The sequence below is a fragment of the Zonotrichia leucophrys genome, chromosome 18 (assembly GCF_028769735.1).
Source record: "Zonotrichia leucophrys gambelii isolate GWCS_2022_RI chromosome 18, RI_Zleu_2.0, whole genome shotgun sequence".
Classification (NCBI taxonomy): domain Eukaryota; kingdom Metazoa; phylum Chordata; class Aves; order Passeriformes; family Passerellidae; genus Zonotrichia; species Zonotrichia leucophrys.
In genome coordinates, this window is record NC_088187.1 from 5,499,020 (window position 1) to 5,521,442 (window position 22,423).

A 22,423-nucleotide genomic window follows, 5' to 3' on the forward strand; every position below is an offset into this window, starting at 1 on the left:
GCTTACACTCAAACAAGAGCTCTTGGATTGGTATTTCCCAGCATTTCCCAGCAGGAGGGGAACACCAGGCTGGCACTGAGCAGCAGTGGTGTGACAGTGTGGCATTCCCTCCTCTGAAATGCTCCTTTTCTTGCCTCTAAAAGCAAAAAGAGCTGAAAAAACTGCACTCAGCTTCACCAGCTTGGTGCCACTGATGAGCTGAGTGATGTGAGGACAGCCAAAGCACCTGGGATGATGTCCCCATGTTTGACAGCTCCATCAGTCCCATGGACAGTGACACTCCATGCCAAGGAGCACTGCCCTCACTAATTTTGAGAGATCACACTTTGCTCACATTCCTGAGAGCTGTCCGGGCTCCATGCAAGCTCCAAATCCAGACCTGTGGCACTGTGGATATTTGAATAATGCTGACTTGCCAGCAAGGCCTAACAAAAGCTTGCAGAAGGTGACTATTAGAGCTGTAATTGCCAGGAAGAAACAAAACAAATTAAAACAGGTCTCTCAGATAATGATGGAATCACAGAGCATGAAGAGAAAACAAGGTGTGATGACCTGCATTGCATTCCCACAAGCTCCACTGGGACAGGTGAGGTGATAATCAGCCTCACCATGATATTAAGTTCTTATGCAGCCTCTTTGTCAAAATAATGGCTATTGTCAGCTTGCAACAAAGCAAAATTAATAACAAGACAGCAGCAGGGTAAAACCCCAAGGAAGAGCTGAACAAACCTGCCAGGGGACAGCAGCTTGTCTTTCCAGCTGCCATGGGCCAGGAGTGGCACCAGAAAACCTGTCTGGGAGCCACTGGATTAAAGGGGACAGCAGGATCAGAGTCAGAGAAGGAAAAAAACACAGTGACAAACAAAGCTTGGTGGAGGACACACACAGAGGGGATCAAACAAGCAGCACAAATGCATTTCTCTTGACAAGCTGTATGCCAAACTCGATGGATTAAAATACTTTTGCTTGTATACAGATCATGAGCAAATGCAATTATACCCTTAACAGCTGAATATTCCAGCTCCTATTTCCCACAAGGAACTGGCAATAATGACAAAATGAGCTGTTTATGGTGTAGGTGACTCTTAATTATGTCTGAGACACAAAAGGGTGACAGAAGAGGAACAGACCCAGGGAGCCAGGTGAATGCACAGGATTTGCACAGGAACAACAAACTTTGTTGGGCTGGACATGCACATTAATCTCCTGGATTTCAGAGTCTCTACAGGCTTTGAAGTCACTCACCAGTAAATGAGACATTGCCAAGCAACAAGAATAAAACACGAATAATTTGATCAAAGCTTAGATAATCAACTACATGTTTATTACATCAGTCACAACATAAATAAATGAGCAGAGAGCAGGAGAACTTACTGTGCCACACTCACGTGATTAAAGCAGGGCAACATTTTTGCTTATCTCTTCAACTTAAAAATGCACATTACTTTTTGATTTCTACACATTCTCAGCACCTTAAACACAGAGGAGCTGTCCCAGATTGCCTCACTTCAGTATGTTCTTTACAATTTCAGCTGAAACCCAAAAAGTACAACATCCAACATTGAGTTCATATGGCAAATGGAACCATTTGGGTAAAAAAAGCCAAATGCAAAGGCTGGAGAAGAGCTTGGGCAGCCTGAACTCTCCCCAGACAGGGAAGCCCAGAAATGCCTAGGCTGTGTCTGGGCAGCTTCAACACCATGAGTTTGCCCTGGGTTTTAGCTCTGGTAGGGTGATGCTGCAGCTATGGTACCACAGAAGGGAAGAACAGACAATTCAAGTCCTCACTGTTAACAAATCCATTGATTCCTTCCTATTTCAAAGGAAAGATTCTGCCAAAAGTGTGGAGGAGCCCTCTCCACTTGGTCTATCTGTAGAATGGTTCAGAGATAATTCAGGCCCCTGCCCAACCAGGGCTTTTGTGACAGTATCTACCATAGTCAGCCCCAGGGCACAGGGGGAACCTGGGCTGAACCTGTGCTCATCACAGCCCTGTGTGTGTCACACTTGCCAGACACAGAGCAGAGAGCAGGAAATCCCAAGTTCCTGTGCACAGGCTGCCCCTCTTCCCATCTGCAGCACTGTTCACTGACGTGGCCAGCACATGCAATCCAAACACCAGCATTTTCCAGGTCCTGCACTATCCCAACAAGGCACGAGAGAATTTTGAAGAAAAAAACCCACACTCAGAAATACCTTATAATCAGGCAGCTTTCCTGCTCTTCCAAGTAACACACAGCTCTGTTCCTCAGGTGAAATCTCCCTGTACATTCTGCATTTAACTCTCCTTCACCTATTGTAAATATCTCCAGCTTCCACAGACCAGAGGCTTCAGGAATCAGCCAGCAAACCATCCAGCCTTAAAACAGCAAGTGCACCTTGAAATTAATTGTAAAACCAGCAAAGACCACACATCTACAGTTTCATAACTCTGATATACCCAGCTGGAGTTTCTCCTCCAAAGAAGATGGAAGACCATGTCAGTAACATTCACTGACCAAAGAGAAAACACCAGATTATTCTGGTTGGTTGCACACAGATGGGAAATACTCCAGCTCCACCTGCCTTGAGGGTTTCCAGAAGCTGTGCTGCTAAATGCCACTTGGATGCAGAGGAGGCAGATGCATCCTGAGGAAGATGCTCCCACTCCTCTGCTGAAGGCGATGACGCAGCAGCAGCTTGGCTGGACATCACCTGATGTCTGCAGCTTGTGTGCCACAGGATTTCGCTTTGAAGGGAGGTTTCCTGGACCAAAAGCCTCAAAGTAGATCACAGAATTCCCCTCTGCAAGAAGAGGTTGTGCCTGAGCACAGCTACAGAGCAAGGAAAAGCATCTGACAGCAAACTAAGGACATGCCCTGCAGCTCTGCTGAGCAGAACATCAGCTTGAGTGGCACTGAGCACACAGAACCTCCTAGGAGACAGTGAAAAACACTTCCACTGTTTTACAGTTTACACTCCTTATGAGATTCATTTTTCACAATGCTGCCTTGATGGAGGCAATGGCTTGGAGCAAACAGCTGTTAAAATTAGCTTATTTTTGTCTATCTGATTCATCCCACTTGAAAGCTTTGGGCTTCTGCAGGAGAAACGCACAGCCAGTGACCCTGACATAACACACAGTTTGCTTTGCAGATGTTACCTGATGGCACATGGGACAGCAAATATGGAAAACCATCCTGACAGAACAGCCTGAGCCCTCAGCCCTGTAAGGAACAGGGACTGCAGAAAACAAGCTCTCCTCCTCTTGTGCTCATGCACCCCACCCTGTGTGACCATGCCTAGTCCCTCTGGACACAATGCTCAGCCCATGATTTATCTCAACCCCCCAATCTGAGCAGGCAGGAGCTGCTTTCAAGGGCTGGGACATGTCTCCTGCCCCAGCCACTGCAGCCCTGGAACAGCTGATTCTCCCAGACATCTACAAAAATGCCTGAACATCCAGATTTGTACTTGCTTCAAAGCACACCACGCTCTCAAAATACCAATTACCAGTACTAACATTGGTAACAACCTATTTTTATAACTAAAATCACTGATTAAAGTGGGTTTTTTTTTTCAAAAACTGTTGAAGATTTCCCCCTCCTGCCCCAGAACACTGTACCTGCATGGCAGTGGCTGACTCACATCTCAGTCAGAGACACTACTTCTATGTGCTCCTTTTGAGCCCTGGTCTCTGTCACCAGCAACCCAGCCCACTAATGAATAAATCTGCAGGCTGCACGTGACAATGCAGACAACAATCTCCTTCTCATAGTAACACTAACAAGGATGTATAATTTTAAATTATTCCTTTTGTTCTCAGGGACTTGATACCCTGCCAATACTTGCAGCTGCAAGAATTGCCTCTCTTTTATTGCCGAAAATTAATTTATCTGTTCATTTCTTCTGATTTCCATTTGAATAAAACTTTCTATTACTAGCCACTTTCATTCATCTATTTTGATTTCCCTTCTGGTTTTAATCACCTGTCCTGCACTGAAGAGCTCACAAGTGCTAATTGTGTTCCAGATGAGGTCACCAAGCACACTAAAGTTATTAATGTCTGTAAAGTGAGATACATCATACAACTGAGAACATTTCCATTCATAACACAGAATCATAGGATGGCTTAGGCTGGAAGGAACATTAAAGCCCATCTTGTTCACCCCTCTGCCATGGCAAGGACACCTTCCACTATCCCAAATTGCTCCAAGCCCATTCCAACCTGGCCTTGAACACTAGCAGGGATCCAGGGGCAGCCAGAGCTGTACCAGGGCCTCCCCACCCTCACAGGGAAGAATTTCTTCCTACTAGCTAACCTAAATCTTCTTTCTTTCAATTTTAAACTTCTCCCTGTCCTGTCACTACATGTTCTTGTAAAAAGTCTCATCATTGAGCCAGTTATACTTAATTATAAAGACTAAAAGTAAATGTAAGATTAACTTCACACTGAAATATAAAACCTTTGCCTGTACTTTCCATCAGAAATCGTTAATTGGACACTCTGGCACAAGAAACTTCCTAGACACCTCAAATACAGATTGGGAAAAAAAATCTTGCTGTCTGTCTTCCTCTAACTCTTCAGTCCTTCTCCCAGTACACTGTTGTGGAGATGATCAGATGAGGAAGTTTTTTCAGGACACCTGGTCAGAGTGCCAGGCACCTCTTTAGGCACCGCATTACGTCCTGCTCATCCTGGAACCACCACTATTCCACGGAAAACCTTACCTGGACCCCAGCACAGGGCAGCAATCCCAAACCCTCCGTGGGTTTAGCGGCGATTGAACACCAAAACGCTGCGGGGGCAGGATGCTCCAGCACGGGGTGCCCAGCAAGGAATCCCCGCGGTCCCCCCAGCCCCGGTGCCTGATGCTCAGCATGGAATGCCCGCGGTCCCCCATTCCCACTGCCTGGAATCCCCGCGCTTGCCCAGCTCCGGTGCCCATCACGGAATCCCCGCAGCCCCGGTGCTCATCACGGAACCCCCGCGGTCCCCCAGCCTCGGTGCCCAGCATGGAATGCTCGCGGCTCCCCATTCCCACTGCCCAGAATCCCCGCGGTCCCCCAGTCCCAGTGCCCATCACGGAATCTCCGCAGCGCCGGTGCCCATCACGGAATCCCCGCGGTTGCGAAGCCCGGTGCCCAGCATGGGATGCCCGCGGTTCCCCATCCCCACTGCCCGGAATCCCTGCGGCTCCCCTAGTCGCAGAATACCCCCAGCCCCGGTGCCCAGCACGGAATCCCCGCGGTCCCCTAGTCGCGGTATCCGGTGCCCAGCATGGAATCCCCGCAGACCCGGTGCCCATCACAGAATCCCGCGGTCCTGCAGTCCCGGTGCTCTGCACGGAACCCCGCAGCCCCGATGCCCATCACGAACCTTCCGCGGTCCCCCAGTCCCGGTGCCCATCACGGAATCCCCGCGGCCCCGGTGCCCATCCCGAACCCCCCGCGGTTCCCCAGCCCCGGTGCCCACCATGAATCCCCCAGCCCCGTGCCCCGCTCTCACCGTCAGGCTGCTCTCCTTGCTCTGCCGCCGCGGCGCCGCCGGGGAGCCCGGGCTCTGCGGAGGGAAGCGGAGCGCATCATCGCGGCCGCTCTCGGAGCCCAGCATGGCTGCGCGGGGCGGGGAGAGGCGGGTCCCATGGCTCGGCTCGGCTCGGCTCGGCCCGGGAGGCAGGCAGGGACGGAGGGAGGGGGAGCTGCGGGAGGCCCCGGCTCGCTGCTCCGCCTCTCCCGCCCCCGCCGAACCGAGCGCGGCGCCGGGGCTGGGACGGTGGCACCAAGAGTGCCCTGCCACGCCGTGGGATGGTGGCGTGACACCCCCCTGAGGACAGGGACAACAGTCTTGGTGTCCCATGGGTGGCACTTTGCTTTGCTGGGTGCGAGAATGGGGACAGGGATGGGGACAGCCACTGCTGGACACCACCACTGATGGTGACAGTGTCCTGCCATCAGGCAGCTCCTACCTGTCTGTGGAATGGTGGCATCATAACCCCCTGGGGACTGGGACACAAATGTGCCCCAGTGCCCCCTGTCCCTGTCGCAGGTCCCTGGTGGGGCTCAGATGCTGTGACTGCTCCTGGCATCATCTGGAACTCCCACCCCAAATCCCACCCGGTGCTCGTCCTGGGACTCCACACCCAGCAGCAGCAAGGTGCCAGCACCACACACGTGCAGTTCCGCGGCTGTTCTGCTGTCCCCTTGGTGGCAGTTGCGACAACTTGAACGGGCAGCATTTAGCTGCTCTCTAGGAAGCCATAAACAAGGTCTGGCTGAGTGCCCAGCACAGCATAGCTCCGCGTTGTTCTCAGTTGTGGCTTTTCCCCCCACCCCCTGACCTGTTTCCAAGAAATGTGGCTGAGCTTGCTGGAGGGACCTTGCCAGCATTTGTTTGCATGGTGGCTGCTGCCCAGGCCCAAGAAAGCATCCTGGCCAAAGCTTAGGAGCTGCTCCACAGTGGGAGACAGCCCGTGCCAGGAACAGACAAGGAAGCAGTCAAAGCAGAGCAGCTTAGGATGGCCCAAGACACACAAGGAGAGAGAGAGACGGGCCAAAAAGACTTTGAGGGGTATGCAGAACAGCTTCTTGCAACCACAGGTTTATGGTCAGATGCTTTCCTTACTCAGGACTCTTCTGCAGAAGCTGCCTCAGCCCCCAGGAAAAGCAGTTTCCCAAGAGGGCGTAGACACAAGCTGTTCTGAGAATTAATGCCACCAGCAGCCAGTCAGGGATTCACAACTAATTCAAAGCAGGTTCAAAGCGGGGATGAAGCCAGGAGTTCAGTTTGGAAAAACCTGTAATAAAGGAGCAGTGGAAAGAAAGTACCATGGAGGCGATGAAGGGAGTGAGAAAAGCCATGAGAGGGATTTCTGACAGGCTGATGCTTGAGTCAGCCGAGCAAAGACTGCAAAGGCTGAGAGAGCCTGGAGAAGAGAAGGCTCCAGGAAGACCTCAGTGGAAACTTTCAGTACATGAGGTCAGTCTACAAAAAGCTGGAGTGATAGAAAAAGGAGGAATGGCTTCCCACTGACAGAGGGCAGGGTTAGATGGGACAGGAGGAAGAAATTTTCCTGTGAGGCCCTGGCACAGGGTGCCCAGAGCAGCTGTGGCTGCCCCTGGATCCCTGGCAGTGCCCAAGGCTGGGCTGGACAGGGCTTGGAGCAGCCTGGGACAGTAGAAGGTGTCCCTTCCATGGCAGGGGTGACACTGGATGGGCTTCAGAGTCTCTTCCACCTGAACCATTCTGTGACTCCTCATGTATCTCAGATGTAAATTTGAGTATAAAGGTGTCTGTGAATTTGAGTAAGACTCAGCAGTGTAAAAACAGAGGGTGGCAAATGTTGCTACAAAGGAAATTCTGCAGAAGTTAATCTGTGTTCCATGCCAACTACAAAAACATGGGAGTCAGATGCCTTGAGAAATTAATTTTTTTTTTTTTTGCAAAAGGATTCACAAGGGACTTTTTGAAGGAAGTCACAGCCTACAAGTTTCTCTGGGTTCTCTGAGAGAGTCACAGTAGATATGTGGACAGGGGTGTCTGGTAATGCACTACATCAGATTCTAAAATGCTTCTGACCTAGTTTAGGTGCTCACTGCCTCCAGCCCAGGCAAACTGCTCAGAGAAACAGCAGCACAGGGAGTTAGTACAAGATGTTTGATGTAGAAGAAACAGAGAATCCAAAGAGCTGGACTGTATAATGAGAAATGCCATGAATCTAAACCAGGAATACTGACCGAGGTGAAAGGAACCACTTAAGAGTCAGCATGTGAGAAAAGAGGGTCAAGGCAAAGTGGGACCATTGTCAGACAACACAAAACTTAGCCCAAGAAACAGAGAATGTCAGAGACACTGAGAGCACCAGGCAGGCCAGGTCCACATGGCAGCAGCCCACCAACCAACCAGGCATTTCCCCAGGGGTATTTAGCACTGTGAAAGGAATCACCACTTTCATAGAGAAAGGAAACAGAAAAGTCAGGTCTGGGACCACTGGGGGAAACGCCAGAGGGTGGGGAAGTGTGATCCACCAGCTGTGGCAGTCACATGGTCATATGGGGATGTTTTGGCAGGGAGCAAAGAGTTTCATGGGAGGAGCTGGAAGAGGGCCCTGTGCTGCATCTGCATCCCCACATCTGTGGGGAAGAATTTCCCAGGGATATGACGTGTTGCAAGCAAAAGTGCAGAGATATTTATTGGAAATTTGGACAAAGGCAAGGGAGGTGCACAGGTCAGCATCCTGTAGGTTAACTTGGGGTGATGTGCTGGGTGAGGCACTGAGGAGGGGCTGTGAAAGGACAGGCCAGAGTGGATGAAGTCATTGAGAAAAAAGCTTTGGATGAATTCTTTGTGAATACTGTCTTTGGGAGGGAAAGCTGGAGCTGCAGGAAAATACAATGAGATACAGACATGGGCGGATGTGCAAATGTAAAGAGAGGACTGTGCTGGACACAGGCCCAGGGTTCAGGCTGGAGTGGCAGAAAAATTCATAGGGTTGCTAATAGTGACTGAAGTGGCCTGGTGGATTTTTCAGAAAGGAGTGATAGGACAAAAATTCCAAAGGATCTTGGCTTTTTTTACAGTTTTACCAGCTGGACACAAAGCCTAACTATACTACACACAACAAATCTGTCTGATCTGAGAGTTTCTAAAAGAAAATGACCTCTTGACTTCTTGCTCTGGGTGGATTCCTCAACTACTTAGAAACCCATTTATTCTTGGATCCTGCTGTTTGGCTTTTCCCCAAAAGCTTACCTGGGTGTCCCCACTGGGCTTTCGGAGGCTCGCGTGACCCGAGTCGAGCTGGTGCACTGGGGACCCAGAGATGTAGTAGCCATTCACTGCAAGAACAGAGGACAGTTAGCAGGCTTGCTGCTGATAGCCAGGGAAATTTAAGATTTAAATTTAAATTTAAAAATTAATCCCATATGCACAAATTTAAAAATTAATCCCATAACTGAATTTGCAGATATAGATCACAGTGTTTAAGGCTTAGTTGTATTTCTCATTACCCTACTGTGATTTGATGGGTAATAGATTAAACATTTTTCTGAGTGGAGTGTGTTTTGCCCATGACCACAATGAGTGATGTCTCCCTGCCCTTATCCCAACCCTTTTGTTGTAGTTTTCACCCCCATCCACCTGAGGAAAAGAGTGACAGAGTGGCTTGCTGGGCACCTGGCATCCACTAAAAGTACTGGTCCAAGGGAGTTTTCATGTCAAGAAAGCAAGCCTTGCAAGATGTTTCTGGTTCCTGGAACTATAAATTGCGTTTTCTTTTTAATATACTGAGTAATGCTCAAACTAGTGTTGAAACAAGATACTCAACTACATTATAAATCCTTTGGTCACAATGAAATACACAATCTTCACACAAACTACTAGGAGGGAAAGCTCCACCATGTTTGCTCTGCTACACTCTCACAACCATGTAGGCTGGAGAAGAGAAGGGTCTGGGGAGACATTAGAGCCTGACAGGGATACAGGAGAGCCAGAAAGGGACATTAGGCAGGAGTCTGGAGTGACAGGACAAGGAGCAATGGCTTTAAGCTGTGGGACGATAGACTGAGATCAGAGATTAAGAGACAATCTGTGAGGGTGGTGAGGCCCTGGCACAGGGTGCCCAGAGAAGCTGTGGCTGCCCCTGGATGCCTGGAAGTGTCCAAGGCCAGGCTTGGAGCATATTCCATCACCTGGGACAGTGGAAGGTGTCCCTGCAATGGCAGGTGGGTGGAATGAGACGATCTTTAAGGTCCCCTCCAACCTGAACCATTCCATGATTCTATATGTCCATCAAGTCCCTCTCCCACTGTATCACAGCACTCTCCTTTGCTTTGCTGAATGGTGGAGGAGCAGATTCAGCCAGGCACAGCATCAGACAGTACCTGCAGAACTCTTCTGTGACACAGGGCTCTTGGGAGTGCCCGGCACACTGCTCGGCCGCTCCCACGTCGTTTCTGTGAAGGGAAACACCAGTGTCAGGCTGATGGAGGCTTTGGTACACATACCAGAGTTATGACACATAAACCAGTGGTCTGACCCTCACTGCCCTCTGAACCAGGTTCTCACCCTGTGAGGAAGATGCCTGCACCTCCCTGCCCTTCCTCTCTCCCCTCATCTCTTCCTGCCACAGCTGCCAGCTGGGCTGGGTGGAGACAGAGCAGGCTGAAGCTGCATCACTGGTTCTTCCAGGTCACTGCCTGGGAACACTCACCTGGCTGCACTGGCTGCCTTTCCAGCTGCACTGAAGGCCAGCCCAGCCTGGACACTGCCTGCAGCCCACTGTGGGCACTGCCAGGTGCCAGCCTTGGTCCTCAGCCTGGGGACAGAGTGCCTCTGCCCCTGCTCTCTCCATGGAAGGCAGCTGTGAGTGACTCACAGATGTGCTTTCAGTCATACACACAAGACTTAGCACCTTTTTTCCCCCCAAAAAAAATATTTCCCTGGAAAATTTCCTTTTTTCCACTCAAGTCACTTAGCAGCTGGAAGATGCAAGCGTTTGTCACACCAGCTGTGACACTCCAAAGGCTGCTGTTGCTGCTTTCCCCCCTCAGTTGACTCTGTAGTTTTACCTTTCTGCTCCTTTTCTCAGCAAATGGAAAATTGATTTTGACCACATGCTGAAGACAGAAGATTTAAGTGCAAAACTTTTTAGAAGTTGTGAGCAGAAGACAGTGGAGTGAGAGCAGCACCATCCACAGAAGTCCAGCCAGGAAGCCCAAGGAACCATTCCTTTTGAATGCACGTCTCAGTTCCCAATCAACTAAACAAAACTGATTGCCAGATGGTATCAATAAGAAAATTAGCAAGTCATAATAGTCATAATAAGAAAATTAGCAAGTAAAAAAGTCTGGGGACTACTTTGGTTGCTTCATTTGAAACTGCTGTTTCCCAAATCCCAATCAGCAACCATCTAATTCTGCCAAAGCCTGAAACCCTGCACCTGTGTCAATATTCTGGATGAACATGGTCAGGAAGTGATGGAGGAGAGCCCTTGAGGATTTTAGAGCTGGCAGTGAACACCTCTCTCAGGGCAAAAAAGTCTTCCTGTCCTGGGTCAGTGCTTATTTAGGCATCAAGCAGGATGTTAATATGATTCAAGAACCGTAAAAAAACTATTTTTACATATAGATTCATGCACATATGTATATACATATATGTATTTATATGCATATAAATGTCTATGTGTGTATATATATGCACAGAAGTGTCCTCAAGGGTTGTGTGAGGTTCCTTATTTCAGAAAGAACTCAGGATTACAGATCCCAAATGGAAGCAGGTGCCACCCACACACCTGTACATGCCCTGGCCCTCCCCATCCTTCCCCTCTCACCCCCTCCCTAAGCCACAGCATGCTTTTGACTGCAAAGAAAAATACTTTGAGCTTTTTCTTCCATTACAAGTGCAAAACCTGAACTAGAAGCTTTGCTGAATCACAAGGGAATATTTAAATTTTAGCTTGTTTTTGTGAACTGGGTAGTAAGTAAATAAATTCCATGCTAGGTCAATAAAGAAGCACTGAGAAGTGTCTTAACTAAACAGAAGCAAAATCAAATGCAAAGAGTTGTCTTTTATGAGTCAGCTTGTCTTGGCTTACAATCCACAAGTGCATGGTTAAATAAATTCTAATTTCCATTTACTGTAAGGCAAAGGTAAATAACAGTACCCAGGTGTGTGGTGGTGTTCACAGGGGTCCCAGGACGAGAGAAGAGATGAGAATCTTGACTCCATGTTTCAGAAGGCTGATTTATTATTTTATGATAAAAAGAAAATTTTATACTAAAACTATATTAAAAGAATAGAAGAAAGGATTTAATCAGAAAGCTAGCAAGGAAAGGAAAGGAATGATAACATAATCTTGTGACTGACCAGAGAGTCTGAGACACCTGGACTGTGATTGGCCATTAATTAAAAACAACCACATGAGACCAATCAAAGATGCACCTGTTGCATTCCACAGTAGCAGATAATATTTGTTTAAATTTAGTTTCTGAGGCCTCTCAGCTTCTCAGGAGAAAAAATCCTAGTGAAAGGATTTTTCAGAAAATATGTCCGTGACACAGGTGTCTTGTAGATTATTTTTATTTTAAAATGTTGATTAATTAATAATGTGAGTTGAGATTTGTGGGAAGGGACTGTGATGCCCACTAATGCTGAGCCCCAGTGCAGTCAGTGAAGAAATGTTTTTTTGCCAGCACTGACTTTGATGTTAGCAGTAAAACAAGCTACCTTCCTATTTGGCTTGGGGGTTTCACACTTGTCTCCAGCACTTTTGAGACCCTGCAGAGGAATGCACCTAAAAACCCACCAAATATATATGAAATGTAATTAATTGGTTAAAGAGCTGTGGCTCAGTCAGCCAGAGCATGGTGCTAATAAATGAAGGTTGTGGGTTTGATCCCTGTATGGGCCATTCACTCCAGAGCTGGACTCGATGATCCTTGGGGGCCCTTCCAACTCAGAATGTTCTGGGATTCTGTGACAATCACCAGCTGCTCCTTGTAACTGGTCTCTGCTCTGCCTGCTGGCTGTTGTGGAGCTGCTGTGCCTCATTCCTCCCCTGTGCCACACAGAGGACCCAGACACATAACTTCAGGGCAGAAAATTCACACATGAAAGAGCAGTGCCCAGCGGTTAGCAGATTTGTGAATCCAATCCAAAACATTCAGTGTCTTGACAAATTTTCCAAAATAAAATGACTTTGGAGTTAAGCACGTTGAAAAACAAAGAAAAAAACCCAATGCTATAAAATGCATTAAATAGAAAAAACATCTTTAATTAGGTAGGAAATGAACAAGAGTGTTTTAACTCCATTTATTTTGAGCATTAGGAGGAAAAAAAATCTCCTTCTGTGCAGGGATTATTGTGGCAGCTCAAGCAAGGACAGGAACTAATCTGGATCAGGACTGCATGGCTGGAATGCCATCTACTGGAAGCAACTACGTTTACCAAGGTAAAACTGTGACATTACAGATTTCTCTGCAGCTCAGTCATGATTAGAAGTGAGAGTGGGGATTAGAAGTGAGTGGGGGGAGATGGCTTTTTTTTTTACAGAGACACAGAGAAGGCTTGTTGAGAGATAATGCACTGTCTGATCCAGCAAAGGCACAGTCCTGTCTGGGACTACCAGCACAATCCTGGTGCTTGGAAAATCAGAAGGCTGCTTGTAACCCTGTGGTAAAACAGTGATCATGGCTTTAAGGACAGATTCCATACTGGCCCAGATTTTACATCCCACACAGTTTTCCCCAGAGGATGTTCCAGTCAAGCTGCAGCCTTGCACTCTGGGTGCAACTTAGCACTGGCAGACCAACACCAGCAAGTTCTGTCCTCCTTGATCAGCCACATGTTAATTAGACTATTTAGGCAGTGTGGGGAAGGAATAAGCAGCAGTTTCCTTGAGAGAGATGACCCAGCAGACAATTCTTGACTGTGAAGGAGGGCTGTGAACAAAAACAAGTACTGCAGCCCTGCAAGATCCCCAAGGCCAGGGCCAGGAGCCATCTGGTCTGGTGGAACGTGTCCCCTGCAGGGAGCTGGCACAAGGTCCCTTCCAACCCAAGCCACTCTGTGGCTCTGTGGAATTGAGTTAGTGAACAGCAAGGCAGGAGAAAACCACTTGTTAAAACTGCAATGACGTAGTAAAAGGAAAAACAATTATGAGATCCAAGCTCCAGCGGCCAATGGAACCAGAGAGGGTTTTCACAGAAGTGGAGAAACATTTCCTACCAGAGGAAAAGTGGAAACCTTTGTGGTGTTTGGGGGGAGCAAGTTCACTCCTGTTTGGCAGAATGAGAAATGACATGATGTGTCAGAGAGCCACACACTCTGGGAATTGTGTTCTGAGAATATCCTGAAGCAGACAATTTTTGTGATCACACCATGACTGCTGAAGAATGAATTGTTGGTCCCTCTTCCATGAATTCAGCAGCACTCTAAGCTCAAAGGAGCTGCTTTCCAGTTTGAACATACATCAGCCAAAGGTCAGGGCTTTATGTACCAGCAAAACCCCTCACAAATGTGCTTATATTCCTTTCATTTTAGTACCTCAGCTTGGTGTCATGTGTAGTTCCATTTCTGGAGCTAAATGCTCCATAGTTTCATTATGGAGCCATGGAGAAGGCACCATGCAGGAGTTCCTGAATTGTTGTGTCCACGTGGAATGGAGAGGTGCTTGTCACCACCTCCACAGCACAGGAAAAGCTGCTGACAAGAGCTCTCACTTGATCTTTCAAAATGATTACTGGGATATCCACCATGCCCCTCCTTTTGCAAACACCATGTGACAAAAGGGAGCCCTTCACTGCAGGCTTAGCAGGGATAATAATGCTATTTCCAGCACTTTCTGAGACATGCTTTGTTTTTCTAGGTTTTAGGCCACTTTACCAAGGCAGCTTCCTATAACCACCCTTTAGCTGTATCAGAGGGAAATGTTACTGAAACATTTTAACTGTATGAGAAAAAATACGTAATAAAAATGCTTGACATCTCTTTGGTGTCTCCACAGATGACTTAATCTTTGAGCTGCAGTTCATAAGTTTAGCGGGAGCAGGAGCTGACCATAGCTGGTGAGGCATGAATAAAACCCCTCAACTCAGAGAACTTCCAAGAAAATGACCTCTTTCAGCCACACATTTCAGGACTGACCCAGAACTTAATGTTGCAGGTAGCATTTCACTAATGATGCTTGTGAAGATAAGAATATATGGACTTTAATTAGGATCAAGATAACACAAAACCAGAAGTTCTGCTTTCCAGGAAATAAAATGCTGTTTAGTAAATGGGAAGGAGCAGTAAGCCACACAAACACTGGTGTCACAAGTACACAACTCATCTCTAATGTGATGGGCAAGGTAGCTGCAGTGCTATTGTTTGACTAATGCAAGAGGTATTGCAGCTGCAGCCCATCAGAGAATTTCTTCAGCATAATGAAATATTTTCTTGCTGAATCTACCACCCACACACAATTGAAAACCCCTCCTACAGGCACTGAGTAACTCATTAACCACGTAGTGGCTGTGCATTCTGGGCACTTTGTGCTTTGCCATGGCAGGGATGGCTCTGGATGTTGCACAAGGAATTACCCAGCTGTATTTGTCACTGGTGTACACTCATCCCTCCTGTGGCAAGGCCATGCTCAGGAAACCTTGGGTGCACTGAAATTGCCTTGGGTTTCACTGTGCAGGCTGTATCCAGCTCAGAGGTTCTTACAATGGTTTCAGGATTGAACCTGCTTTAAAGGATGATAAATGTGGAGTGTTTGTCTGGTGGGATATCAAGGGGAGACAGACAGGAATGTGCTGTTCGTCACCTCTGCACATCTGTTTGTTCCAGGGTCACCTCAATTCCTTCATTACTGGTCCTCCCAGCATTTTTCTTCCACATAAGAACACTGTCTTATATATTCTATTTATTTCCAGTTAAGAACCAATTCTTTGTGGGTTTGTTTGTTTTTTTTTTTCTGTAAAGACAATGAAAATTAGACCACACAACAACACATGGTGGAAATACTGTTACAGTCAGATAAGATCACAAAATCACGAAATAATCTGAGTTGGAAGGGACCCAGAAGGATGATGGAGTCAGACTCTAAGGTGAGTGGCCCAAATGGGGATCAAAGCCACAACCCTGCCATTATTAGCACCCTGCTCTGACCAACTGAGCAAATCTCAGGGTCAAGATGTACAACAAAGGCAGATCATCCCAGTGTGGAAGGACATTAACCACTGCAAACAATGGTGACAATAATAGTAGTGCCTCACAAGAAGGGAGGCATCTGCTGTATTTTGAAGGCTCAGAAGAATGAAGATTTTACTTGACCCTAAAATCCCACTTCCCCTCCTCAGGAATGTGAATGGATATTTGTGTTACCACTTCTGAATAGTTCAAGCACCAAGAGCAATAAAACAATTTAAGCCAAAAAAAGACTTGTGCACTGAGGCAGAGAAGATGCTGCACCAGGCAAGGTCAGAAAGACAAGCTGTTGAACAGACAGGTGACCCAACACCTCTTTTCTTTAGGAGGAGAGCACAGAATTACACACAGGGCTCATCTGGGGAGCAGCACAGAGCTCCACCACACCAAATCTTGTACACAGATGACCTTCCTCAAAGGCTGTGTCCCTCCCTGCTGCCATCCCAGCAGATGCTGTGGTGTGGAGCCCACCCTCTGCTGCTGCCTGGGGACATTCCTGCCTGATCCTGCCTTTCCCTGGAGAGCTCAGGGCAGGACAGTCCATGGAGGCACAGGACCTGCCCCAAAACACAGCGGGAAGATCCAGCACAGCTGCAAATGAGAAGCACAAATGAAATGCTCCTCTGAACTCATATTAAGATTCTTTGACTCAGACAACCAGAAAAAGCAAACCAGCAGATGAGTGACAAGAGCCTGGTTAAACATGATGATTGTAAAAATTGGGGAAATACAAAGACAACAAATAAAGAACAACTTCCATTGAAGGCATTTGTCAGTTTCTATACTGATAAATATTTTCATGTAGTTGAGGCCTTACAGACTGAAACCAACAGGCCTGGCAGGGATTTCAGGAAGTCCTACTGCCCCTGCACTATACCAGAGAAGGCCAACCATGAATTTTCATGGTTTTGCATAACCTGCTCTGGTGATACAGACTCCCAGGCAACTCTGCACTCCCACACTTCACTCCCAACAGAGCTTGGAAGGGTTAGCTGTCCTGGCTGCAATTGAAATGTGTTCTAGAGATGAAAATTGAAGTGGAAATTGAAATGTTCTGGTGGTGACAGGCATTGCAAACAGCATTCTCCTGAATGGCAATTGATGCACTTTAAGCCTGCTTCCACAACCCTGCCCACATCTTTGCTTTCTAAGGGCAGACATCCCCAATCTCTCAGCATTTACCCACAGGCTATGTTTTCCACATCTTCCATCACTTTTGCTACTCTCTCCTGGGCTTTATCCAGCTGACTCACATATTTCCTGAAGTGTAGAGTCCAAACAAGATAAAATATTCCAGCTGAGGCATTATAATTTCCTTGTAAAGTTGGAGGCTTACTTCATGCCTCACAGACAACACTCCTATTTATACAATGGAAAATGCTGGCTGGTTTGTACTAACACAACACTGCTGGCTCTCACTCAACTTCAGATCCTCCAGAGCCCCAATGTCTTCATCTGTAAACTGTTCCATTGCCTGTCTTTGCCACTTAATTATTTCTGGTGAAATCTCTGATCTTAAATGCATCTTTACTGAACAGCATCCTCCTATTCCAGAGTGATTGTGAATTCTGAGCCTGTTCTGTGCAGGAGAGAACACCGTGTTCCCTCCCAGCTCCAGTTAAAAGTTATATTTTGAATAAGTGCTCTCAATGTCAACATGCCATTCATCACCGGAAATGCTGCCTGGAATGGATTCTCGGGCAGATCACTGCAGGATTCCCTTCAGCACAAACTCCCCCTGGACAAGGGACCATTGATGACCATGCTCTGAGGATGAGCTGGCAAACAGTTTTGCAGCAGCTCATTTTAATTTAACTATGGTTGCTGCTGTGTTTTTCCCTTTAGTCAGCTTTCAAACTGCCTTTGTTGCTTTTAAGACCTGTTTTCCCATCAATGAAATGCCTTCCTTCACACAGGTCTCCTTCCCACAGACCCTGCTTGGATGCTGGGTAAATGTTTAGCCGCAGTCCCACCCCATGAGCAGACCCACACCTCCTCTCACCAGAGCCTTTCAATGATGGAAGTGGCTTTAGGATTAGTCTGGTGAAGAGATTCTCATCTAAACAGAACTTGAATAAGTGATCCCTGCAGCAAGGCTCAGAACACAGAAACAAACCCCACTTCCACCCTCTCTCACACACTGTTATTCTGAGAACCACACAGCACTGCAATGGTTGAGAGCACAACCACAGGTGGGTTGGGCATTCTCCTGAGAAAGACTGGATGGAAGTGACCTCTGGAAGTGTTCAGCCCAGCTTCTCTGAGCAGGATCACTGCTAACAGCAGATCAGCCACAGCTCTGGCCAGCCAGTTTCTGAGATTTTCCAAGGACGGAGATTCCCCCGCCTCCCTGGTCAGCCTGTGCCAAAGTTATCCTCCCTTCCTAAAGGAATCAGAAATCTCCTGATTGCTGGCCTGAGCTCCCAGGCAGGATATGGCAATTGGCCTTTGTTATATTACTTGTAACTTTTCTGAGTGAAATACAAAACTGACTGACATTATGGAGAAATTTAGTCCCAGTCCCCCACCTTTCTGAGACAGGGTCTCTGTGATAAGAGCTCTTATCACAAGAGAAACTGATTCTGCCTCTTACTGATTTTACTGGCCTCAACCCAGTGAGTATGGGTCCATCCCAGTGATGGCTCAGAACTGAGTATAATCATCTCCTGCCCTGCATTTGAACTGCAGTGGGGATGGGTATCTAAAATCCGCTGATCACCCCAGCAGTGCAGGGGATGCTGCCCACCAGCCAGAGCAAACTGTGCTTGGAAATGGAGGCAGAGTTAAATGGAAATGAACTTTCTTGATGGAGAGTCCTGAGATGTGAGTGCATCAAGCTCCAGTAAATAATGACTTAGCAAAGTCCTGGGCCAAAAGCTTCTGCAATGAAACACATCAGCCCCTGAACAGACCATGAAGTGCCCACTGCTCTCCTCTGTGAGATAAAGGAATGCCAGAGGCCACTCCTGATGGCTCCAACTTCCCTGTGAACAAGGTCAGCTCCCACTGTCCTCTCCTTCCTGTCACCCTGGCATTCTCCTTGCTACAGAAATGTGGATTTGCTGGTCACAAGACCCTGTTTTGCAATGCTGCTGTGAGCTCACGATGAGAGGAGCAGGTCGACACAGAGTCTCGGGTGAACTGGAGGTGGTACAAGTTTGACAGGTCTTGAGCAGGTGATAAGATCATGAGTTCAGTCTGCTTCTCAACATGACAGGGAATAGAACACACAAATACAGACTGAAAGCTTTGTCTGTGCTGTCCCAATACATGTGTTTTTTCTTTCCTTGTCTCCATGGACAAGCTGAGTGCGACCTTCATCATTTCTGTTTTGCCCAATGGTGCTTTAGTGGTATCTGATGTTCTATCAAACTATTTTACATGGATGTGTATATATAGACATAAATATCTCCATGCAAAGGAAATAGGGAATGTGGTAAAAACTGTATCGTTAACAGTGTTTCAGATTCTAAAACATTTACGACAGGGGCACTTCTACTCTACACTCTCTGTCTTTTGTCAATGTTTCAGATATCTTCTGATGATCAGAATCAAGATGACAGAGTATCATAATCTTCTTGTATTTTCTTTCAGGTATGGTGTCAGGATCATGTTGCTCTGCAGCTACTTTTGTTATCAAAATCAACTATCAAGATGACTTCCTGAAACAGATCTGGGCTGGTATGGTGAAACATGTACTGGAAAGCTGTGCCATTCACATTTCTGAAAAATCCATTTGCCCAGGATTTTTCTCCTGGGAAGCTGAGAAGCCTCAGAGAAAAAGGAAAACGATTCTTATCTCATTTGCTTCTCCTGTGTTGTGCTCACATGCGGCATGTGTTTGGAGATTGTTTACCAACAGATGATTGTTTCATTGATTTTCTGGTGTCAGTTGTTTTCATTCACTGGCCAATCAAGTCCAAGCTGTGTTGAGAATCTGGGGAGAATCACAACTTTTCGCTATTATCTTTTTAGCCTTCTCTAAGTATCCTTTCTGTATTCTTTAGTATAGTTTAGTATAGCATTCTTTAATATAATATGTATAATAAAATAATAAATTATCCTTCTGAGAATATGGAGTCAGATTCATCATTCCTTCCTTCATCTGGAGGGAACCCAAATCCAATAGGAAGCCACTCCCACTTACCATTTGTGAAGGTGTTCACGTAGTACCTGCGGCCCTGGGGAGACATGTAGCTCTGCCAGCCTGGGGGAAGGTGCCCGTTCAAGGTGTCTTCTCCTGGCTGAGGAGTTGCCTTTCTGGGTTTCTGCTGAGAAAAGAAAAAAAAAAAAGAAAAAAACCTGTTAAGTCAATATCTAGATAACATAAAGTCTAACCAGACACACAGCTGGAAGGAAATGATGTGGTTTGGCATTCTACAGATTCCAATATACCCAAAGAATTTCAGTCCATTTCTCTCTTCATCTGTGCTAGCTTCATACAGAACAGGAAACAACATTGCCCTGGAGAAATCACCCTTTGGGACAGAAATTAACCCCTCTGTATTTCATGTCCCAAGAACACGTGGAGCTGTCCAAGAAAATTACTCTGGTTGAGCAGAAAAATGCAAAACATGAAATGATCAAACGTCTGAGAAAGAGAGGCAGGCATCTGGCCCTCCTTTACCTTCCCATGGATACACCAGTGGGTCACAGCACTGATCATGGAAGTGCTGTCACAATTTATTTCACAGGGGCACCATCACCTGAACCACAAAACCAAACTCTGTCCCAGTAAACTCCTCTGGATGGCACGGAGTACTGGAACAAATGCTGGGACAGCTCCTCCACCATGGCATTATTGGTCCCCTGTTACTGTTTGCAAAAGCACACTGAAGAAAAGTAAACTGCAGTGGGGGAGTGAACCAGCTCCGGAAGGATAGGGCAGCAGGTTGGTTCCATCATATTCCCTTCATGGATATCTGACCTTGAAAACAACAAAGATACTCCAGACTATCTCTGCTGTGCATGAGCACCTCACAAAGAGGAGTCTGGGGTAATCCAGCCCTGGGTTGTGTTTCAGAAGATCCAGATTTCACATATTTCTGCTGCACCCCCACTGTTTCTGTACCCAACACCTTCTTTTCCTTTTGGAACTGAAGTCCCTCCATTCCCACTCCCCCTTTTCCTTAATTTGACCCTACAGTGATTCCATGTGCCAAGCAGGTCACCATTAAGCTCAGATCACTTCAGGGGCCCATGGTGTTCCTCCACTTTGCACAGTAAGCACCAGAGCCCTGCCAGGACAGATATTAGCAGTTTGCTCAAGGGAAGCTCTGAATTGCCCCAAGATCCTTTCAGTCACATTTTCAGAGTGCTCCATGTGTCTCTGCTGCACTGCAGGAAAAGCAGAGCTCTTTCACAGGTCAGTGCCATGGCTGTATTCTTAAACTAAGAGACAGATGGGGATGGTATACAGTAAACACCAGCAAATGTTGGATGGAAACAGTATAAAAAGCAAAGTTAACCCAGTGTTTCAGCTGTAGTCCCTGCCAAAATGTGCATCATTTTAAAAAGCACACAAGCATTACATTTTGCAGTTGCTAATTCTTTTTTTTTGGTTAATAATATTTCTACCTTTGCTTTTGATTTTGCCAATCAAGAAATGCTGTGAGCACAGCAGTCTCTATCAATGACAGACAAGAGGGAATCTCAGCACGGCCAAATGCTGAAGCTCTTGCAAACAATGAGGAAACAGTTTGCTTTTATGTGCATGCATTGTGGTTTAGCTCCAGCCAGCAACTCAGCACTACACAGCCACCCACTCCCTGCCTCCCACCCCTGGGATAGGGAGGAGCACCAGAAAAAAAAGTGAAATTCGTGAGAGGAGAACAGTTTAATCACTGAAATAAAGTAAAAGATAATGATAATAATAACGATAATGATGATAATAACAAAGAAACAGGAGGAAACAAAAAGAGAGAGGAATAAAACCCAGGAAAGACAAGTGATGCACAGTACAATTGAACAGCCATACCCAGCCCTTCCCTGAGCAGCATTCAGCCCCTCCTAGCCAGCTCCCCCAGCTCTGTGGTGTGGAATATCCTTTTGGACAGTCCTGGCCTTGCTCCCTCCTGGCTCCTTCTGCAGCTCCTGCTGGCACAGGACACTGAGCCCTCCATTTAGGGTTGAGCACCAACTAAAACATCAGGGCGTTATCAACGTTATTCTCACACTGAATCCAAACTCAGCACTGTGCCAGCTGCTAGGAAGAAAACTAACTGTACTTCAGCTGAAACCAGGACAGCATGGAGTATGTGTGGATCTCTTCCCTTTGTTTGAGACAGGAATGTGACCCAGCTCACTGTCAGGCAGGACTCATCCCCCCACGGAGGCTGCAGAGGAAAATCCACTCAATGCTGGGACCACTCCTGTGTTAGAGCCCCTAAATGGTCCCAGTGCAATCCCCTCCCAACAACACTTGGACTCCAACTCCTACAGCAGCTTTAGAGGGAAAGAGGAACTGAAAATGCCATAGGGGAGGAACAGAAGAAGAAACAAAACGTGACTTCATACAGGTTTCCTCACAGAATCACAGAATCACCAACTGGTTTGGACTAGAAGGGACCTTAAAGATGATCTCATTCATCCCCCCTGCCATGGGCAGGGACACCTTCTACTATCCCAAGCTCCAGCCTGGTCTGGGACACTTCCAGGGATCCAGGGGCAGCCACAACTTCTCTGGGCAGCCTGAGCCAGGCCCTCAGCACCCCCACAGTAAAGAATTTCTTCTTAATGTCTTAATCTGCACCT

The 22,423-nt window shown here is 47.0% G+C and overlaps 1 protein-coding gene across 2 annotated transcripts in view; it reads right to left on the reverse strand.

Annotated features, from left to right (window-relative positions):
* The window catches only part of GAS7 (growth arrest specific 7), a 72,059-nt gene that overhangs the window by 20,284 nt on the left and 29,352 nt on the right, over positions 1 to 22,423 (reverse strand). Inside the window, exons 2-5 of one of the 2 annotated variants that reach the window (XM_064728340.1) lie at positions 19,818 to 19,938; positions 9,862 to 9,933; positions 8,732 to 8,817; positions 5,489 to 5,542 (exon numbers count right to left, since the gene is read on the reverse strand). In XM_064728340.1, the coding sequence (XP_064584410.1) occupies positions 5,489 to 5,542; positions 8,732 to 8,817; positions 9,862 to 9,933; positions 19,818 to 19,938 (333 nt within the window). Of the gene's footprint in view, positions 1 to 5,488; positions 5,543 to 8,731; positions 8,818 to 9,861; positions 9,934 to 19,817; positions 19,942 to 22,423 lie in introns of both variants that reach the window. The other variant, XM_064728339.1, reaches the window with a different exon arrangement.